General features: G+C 41.7%; 1 protein-coding gene across 1 annotated transcript; it reads left to right on the top strand.

The window, feature by feature from the left end:
• The first annotated feature begins 4,256 nt into the window (after positions 1–4,256).
• LOC120084195 lies at positions 4,257–5,024 on the top strand. Its single transcript, XM_039040087.1, has 2 exons — positions 4,257–4,491; positions 4,903–5,024. Exons 1-2 carry the CDS (start codon positions 4,257–4,259, stop codon positions 5,022–5,024), a joined length of 357 nt encoding a protein of 118 aa, XP_038896015.1.
• The last annotated feature ends 2,365 nt before the right edge of the window (positions 5,025–7,389 follow it).

The following is a 7,389-nucleotide window of genomic DNA, read 5'->3' as shown; positions in this document are numbered from 1 at the left end:
TATCCCTTTACTAAATCTAACAAAGCCCACACCTCCTGGATTCTCACTCCGAGAATACCAAGGTTGCCGAGTGATTGTGTCGAAAGGTTCTTGTTCAAGGAGCAAGTTGTTCGTGATCTAAGAGACAACGAGAGATTGGCTAGACGATCTGAGCAACAACAAGAGGTTGTTGTTCCAATGATCATGAGAGCGAGAGATTCACAGACAAAGGTTTCTTCAAAGGTATATTTCTCGTTCCTTTTGTTTTTAATTATGGAAGCATGCTGTAATTTGTTAGAAAATGCATAACTGTTCTGTACATTTGTGAATGCCTTTAATTCTATCACAATAGATTTGGATCGATCGTGCTTCCGCTCATGGGTACTCTGATAAGAGTTCCTTCACCACCCACATTAGAGCTAAAGGCATTGCCAGCGCATCTCAAATACACTTATCTAGGAGAAAATGACACTCTCCCCGTCATTATCTCTGCTTTCTTAAGTGATGCATGGAAAATGGAGAATAAATATGCGTGCTTCTTATGATATGCGTTGATCTCCATGCGTCGATGGTCATGCGTTGGACTGAGAAATATGCAATATGCGTTTAAGAATATATGCGATGACCATGCGTTCCTACCACAAGTTTTCTTGTTCTCTCGCCAAGTATAACGGATTACAAGTTTCTCGGGGTGATCGAGGTCGAACTCAGGGACTTGTAACTAAATGTTGCGAAGTAATGTATCTGTGGCGATGAATAAAAGAATAATGAAGTTAAAAGACTCGCTACTCCTACTCTGAACTAAACAGATTAAACAATGGAAGTATGATGAGAGTTGATAGAGACGCGACAATTGTTAACGCATAATAGGATGCATGGGAAAATAGATAAAATGGTGGAGGGGATAACTTCACCGCATCATTAAGATTGATTGCAAGGGTAACCCCAGCCAGCACAAGTTATGTAATCATGCTATACACAAATATACGCACGTGATGCATATGCGAAAATGTCGATAGAACTTATCTTTAAGTTTCTATTCTTGCTTATGTGCACATAAGACAAGATGACCGCATACCACCATATCCTATTTCTAGGGCGCATGCACTGTGTAAATAGCAAATAGAACTTCTTACTTATGCGATTCTAATATGACTCTCTCAAGTCTAGATTCTATCTTTAGACTACTTTCTCAAGTATGTCCAAAGGGTGAATGATGCATACATAAGACAAGATGATCACATAAAGCATGGTTGACATAAGATTATTTACTTTGCTTAGTGCGTTCCATTACCACTTACCCTCTCAGGTAGTTAGTCGCTGTTGATCAGCTCATAGACAAGCATTGCTACAGCCTCCCACTAAGCAAAGAGGATTTAATCACTATACCTGTGCAACGCACACCTCTTAATGGTTTGCTACATGCTTCATATGTCTATGCCGCATTATTAAGTATGCGATACTCTTGCAATCTTATTAGTTCGTTGCAATGAAAGTAAGGGATGATATAGAAAAAGTTAATGAAGATGGAATCGAAGGAAATAAAGAGATGCATTGATTATAAAATGTATTAATGTCTTAAGCCAAAATGTAATACAATACAGAGATAGAAGAGAGATGGAGGGCTAGATGTAGGCAATCTCTTGCTTCCATCAGATGTGTGTCAAGGCTACCAGTGGTGCCATGGAAGGGCCGTGGAGTAGTCTCTCTCGAGATCTATCTTCGACAAAGCTCCGGTCGTCACTTGGAATGGATGAAGGAATGAAGAAATCTCAAAGAATGTATTCTCATGCTCTCATCTGTGATCATGAGGATCTGCCTTAAGGCAGAAGCTCAGATGCCTTGAATTTGGACTCTAAGGCTCTATTTATAGAGCTCAATTGCCGACAACATTGATGGTCCCACTCCGAGTCTTTGCCACTAACGGCGCGATAGACCTGCTCTGAATCTTTGCTACTAATGGCGTGGGAGGTGAAATGTCAACAACATATTTTTTATACTCCCAAGGTATACGTTCATGCTTGGTTTCCGAAGTACCATTGCATTCCACCACTCTTGCGATCACCCTTCTATCATGGTTATTATTCTGTAGTTGTAACCTCCATGCGATGGACGCATGCGATTAATAGCCATAATATCCATGCGATGAACATATGCGATCACCCTTGCGATGGTCTGGGATTCACCGCATGTGATCAGTTCCTACGATAGCTACAAAAGATAGACGTTTTGTCGCAAAATAACGCATAATATTGGGTTAGCCGAGATTTCCAATGTTGTTCGACGCAAGCTCTTTTTTCACATGAATTCTTAGTATAATCACTGCATATTCTACTTATTATCCTCATAATTCTAAGTAAGAGGCTGCAATAACTTGTATTTCTACCAGTCATCATTAAGCGAAGAAGATGAGAAAGTGCTACTAAATGTGCTAAAAAGATATACTAGAGCAATCGACTGGACCTTGGCAGATATCAGAGGAATTAGCCTCTCTTACTACATGCACAAGATTCGGTTAGAAGAACACAAAGCATGCTCAATAGAAAGGCAGCACCGATTGAATCCAGCCATGAGAGAGGTGGTAAAAAAGGAGATCATTAAATGGCTTGATGTGGGAGTCATCTACCCCAGTTCTAATAGTAGCTGGGTCAGCCCAGTCCAATGCGTTCCAAGGAAAGGTGGGATGATTGTCGTGGCCAATAGTAAAAACGAACTGATTCCTACAAGAACCGTGACCGGATGGTGTATCTGTATGGATTACCACAAGCTGAACCAAGCTACCAAAAAGGACCATTTTCCACTACCATTCATCGATCAAATGCTTGACAGACTTGCAGGTAATGAATTCTTCTGATTTTTAGACGGATACTCGGGCTACAATCAGATTGCCATTGCACTGGAGGACCAGGAAAAGACTATATTCACATGCCCATTTGGCACTTTTACCTTCCATCGCATGCCGTTCAGAATTTACAATGTGCCAGACACCTTTCAGAGGTGCATGATGGCAATCTTCTTAGAATTTTTGGAAGAATCAGTAGAAGTATTTATGGATGATTTCTCCATCTTTGACACCACTTACGGAGTTTGCCTTAGAAATTTGGAGAATGTGTTGAAGAAGTTTAAGGAAACAAATCTTATTTTGAATTGGAAAAAGTGCCACTTCATGGTATCTGAAGGCATTGTGTTGGGACACAAAGTGTCCAAGGAAGGAATTGAGGTAGATTAGGCAAAAATTGATGCAATAGCTAAACTACCACCACCGATAAATGTTAATACACTTAGAAGTTTCTTGGGACATGCGGGTTTTTACCGCAGATTTATCCGAAGCTTCTCCCAAAATGCCAGGCCTTTGAGTACGCTCCTAGAAACCGATCGAGTATTTGAGTTCGATGAAGCATGCACCAAGGAATTTCACACTCTAAGAGATGCGCTCATATCAGCATCTATCTTGTTGCACCTGATTGGATGCAACCCTTTGTGGTAATGTGTGATGCCAGCAATTATGCGGTAGGGGCTATACTAGGCCAGAGGCAAGATGAGATCTTACATCCTATCTACTATGCTAATAAAATGCTAAATGATTGTAGGAAAACTATACCACTACGGAAAAGAAAATGCTTGCAGTATTTTTTGCATCGGACAAATTCAGTCAATATATGGTAGGGTCTAACGTAGTGGTACAAACTTACCATTCTGCGATCAAACTCTTGATGGCAAAAAAGGATGCGAAGCCTAGACTAATCTGGTGGTTCATGCTTTTGCAAGAATATGACTTAGAAATCAGAGATCATAAGGATACTTAAAACCAAGTGGCTGATCATTTGTCACAGTTGGAGAATATTGAGGTTCAAGGAAAAGATAAGGATACTGAAGATTGCTTCCCAAACGAGAAGCTGATGAAAATACGCGATGATGATCCCTAGTATGCGGACATCATGAACTTCTTAGTTTGCGGTCAAACACTAGAAGGATACTCTCATCAGCAGAAAAAGAAGTTGAGGCATGTTGCAAAATTTTACTTCTGGGACGACCTCTTCTTGTATAAATTGGGGCCAGATCACATCATGCGATGATGCATCCCTGAGCATGAAATCCAGCACATCCTAGAACAGTGTCACGAATCCCTTTATGGAAGACACTTTGGGGGGCAAAAGACTATTGCTAAAGTCCTTCATAGTGGCTACTTTTGGCCAAATCTATTCGAGGATGACCGCACCCATGCAATGCAATGCGATAGGTGCCAGAGGACAGGGAATATGACCAGAAAAGACAAAATGTCGTTGACTTCTACCTTGGAAGTAGAATTGTTTGACGTTTGGGGCATAGACTTCATGGGCCCCTTTCCAGGACCTAGAGGCCACCAATATATTTTAGTAGTTGTGGATTACGTCTCCAAATGGGTGGAGGCCATCTTTTACGCCAAGAATGATGTGATCATGGTGGCTAAGTTTCTCAAAAAGAACATTTTCATGAGATTTGGCATGCCCCGTGCATTAATCAGCGATGAAGGTACACTTCATTAATCGCATCATTATGAATATACTAATCAAATTTACCTTTATGGCCCTGGCCTGTAAATGGACCTTTATGAGCCTCTCAAATCTCTTTTATACCATGACCAATGCCCCAGTTGGTCCTATACATGTGACCCGCTATCAGGAAAAGAATAGCAATAGCTAAATGATGGTGTGCAATATCGGTTAACCATAGACCAATGCCCCAGTTGAATGACGCACAACTACTTACGAGAATGCCAAAATTTATAAAGAGCAAACAAAAAGATGGCATGATGAAAGAATTAGTAAGAAGAACGACAACAAGTTTTGTTATTTAACTCTCGCCTTCGTTTGTTTCCACGAAAGCTAAAGTCACGATGGTCTGGCCCATTTATAATCAAGAGTATCTTTCCATACGAAGCAGTGGAGTTAGGCAGCAAGGATGGGAGCAACATCTTCAAGGTCAATGGTCAACGCATAAAGCCCTACTATGGGGGCTTGGTGGATCACAACAAAGAAACCATTGACCTAGCTGGGCAAGCGTGATCGCCCGCATGGATGCGCCTTATAGTAACATGTTATACTCTTTTAAAGGCATCCATTATTCTATCTCTTACTGCTTTAATTAATTATTGATTCAGTCTTTATTTTGAGCTTGTTGTTATGAGAATTTGATTTTGCAATTGCGATAATTTATCTTTGAATGGTTTTGCGATAATCATTGCAGTGTGTGGGGCACTCATTGTGCCCATCTTCTCCCTAGCTCACATGAGAGTCGTTTGAACGTCTAAGTGGGAATGTGGACGGTTGAAATGTTTAGGGTTTTTAGGCATCATTAATGCGCTAACATACGAGGCGTCCTTTCGTCTTTCAGGCATTTAATGAAAAGAGAGTTCTTTTTTTTGGAATTCCAGAAGCCTGCCATTTCTAACCATAGCGATTGTAGGGTTTCCCAAAATCTCAACCTATACAACTCCCTGTCCAGCCTCATTTCCCTCCGTCCGCATTTTGAGCCTTCTGCATTCTACTCATCAGTCAATCAAACCCAACCTTCGCCAGTATCCATGGACGATCAGTCGTCAAACTCATCTTCCCAACCTTCCTCCCCAGCTAAAGCCCCTATTTTTGCTCGAGAGGCAGTCATTTTGGGTGCGAGCCGCCGCTTGACCACTCAACCTAAGCCCCTTCCCCGAATACCTACCAAAGCTAAAAGAAAATCTTCTTCCTCTACCAGTGCCTCACCATCTGTTCGTCGTGAGGGGTCGAGCAAGGAGGGTGCCACTACCACCAGTCCTGAGGTGGTATTTCCTTAGCCTCCAACCAAAAGTGAACTGAAGCAAAACGATGACAATGAGGTGTTTGGAGGTGGCATTTCCTGAGCAACTTGCCAAGGAGAAGGAGGATGCGAATGAAGCGGAAAGATCTCAACGAAAAAGGGAGAGAAAGGAAAAGAAGAAGCAAGAAGATGATGAAGAAGAGGCCCAGTGCAAAAAGGAAATTAAAGATAGAAGAAGGGCCGAAAAAAAAAACGCAAACGCGAAGAGGAGCGCAAAGAAAAGGCTAAGAGCCCCGTTGTAGAAGGAGAATCAACCACTGCAAGAGTGGATGAATCTGCGACAACATTGCCTAAAGAGCAATCAATGCAAAGCCAGTCCCCCCATTCCGTGCAACCGCCTGGTCACCTTGGGGGCCTAAACTAGATGCTCTGAGGAAGAAGATGGTGACACACCAATCACCCCACTTGTCCCGCAATCATGAACATGGACAATAAAAGATAAAGAGGTGGAGACAGTGGATGCGCCTCCAGTAAATCAACAAGAGTCCTCTGTGGACAGAGAAATCATTGAGCACATAGAGAAGGAGAAGGAAGAATGAGAAAGGAAGTTAAGAGAAAAAGAAGAAAAAATGGAACAGGCACGCTAAATCATCGCTTCAGCAGATTTGGCTAAACGACTTCATGATGAGAAAGTGCGTCGTGTTAACGCATTGGCAGAAGAAGAGGCCAAAAAGAAGCTCGAGAATGAGTAGCGCAGTGCTCTCACCTTGAGAAGTTTGAGAGAGGTTAAAGGAGGAAGAGAAAGCTGAGAGGAGAAATATGGAAAAGAAGGAGTTGCGCCGAAGGGCAAACGTCCAGCGCAACATTGAATTCAAACGCAAAAAGAGAGAGGAATGAGAGAAAAGAAAAAGCTGAGCAAGAGAGGGAAATGGCATGCGTGGGGCTCCAAAGGGACAAACTTGCAGCTACCCAAGATAAGGGCAAGGAGAAGGTTGAAGGCACCGAATCATCACCAGCCCAGAGACGCCCAAAGGTCAAAAAAGAAAATGATGACCTCTTAATAGAAATGAGTTTCTTCCTTGCGCTAAACCTATAACCAGACTTCCGTTGGGGTTTGTGCCCTAAAGTTTTGTATCCAATAGTTTGTAAATAACTTTGTACGAACACTTGTGATGTATAATATAAATGATATTTACTTCACTACTTGGGTTTGCACATTTAAATGTTTTTTATTTTACCACAAACTAATAAACTTAATATCCCTGGTTATCTGTATGTAACTTAAGCATGTATGTGGTGACATACAAGTGGATCATAACTTGAGTGATAACCAAAATGGTCTGTAGTATATGGATATAGAAGGGAAACCTTATCCTGGTAACACTACGGATGCGGCCCACTTTGTGGAATGATCATAAGCGTTGTAACTTGTCACAGATGATCTGATCCTGATCATTCATGTAGGGGACATGCGAGCGGGGGTCTTATACAAAGAGTTTTTATAAGACCTAACCATGAAGTGTTAACGTCTCGTTATATAACACCGTTCATAACTAAGACTTCACTTCACTAGGATGACCATAGGTAACATGACCTCAATCCTGAGTGAGTTGGGAACTTCTGCCATTGAAGGCG

The sequence above is a fragment of the Benincasa hispida genome, chromosome 8, assembly GCF_009727055.1.
Source record: "Benincasa hispida cultivar B227 chromosome 8, ASM972705v1, whole genome shotgun sequence".
NCBI lineage: Eukaryota > Viridiplantae > Streptophyta > Magnoliopsida > Cucurbitales > Cucurbitaceae > Benincasa > Benincasa hispida.
The sequence above is the reverse complement of the archived record's forward strand: the minus strand, read 5'-3'. Positions and strand labels throughout refer to the sequence as shown.

Coding starts and splice junctions, on each gene's coding strand:
- LOC120084195 (XM_039040087.1), top strand. CDS start 4,257: ATGTCGTTGACTTCTACCTTGGAAGTAGAATTGTTTGACGTTTGGGGC. Junction 4,492..4,902: donor TGCATTAATCAGCGATGAAG/GTACACTTCATT, acceptor CATACGAAGCAG/TGGAGTTAGGCAGCAAGGAT.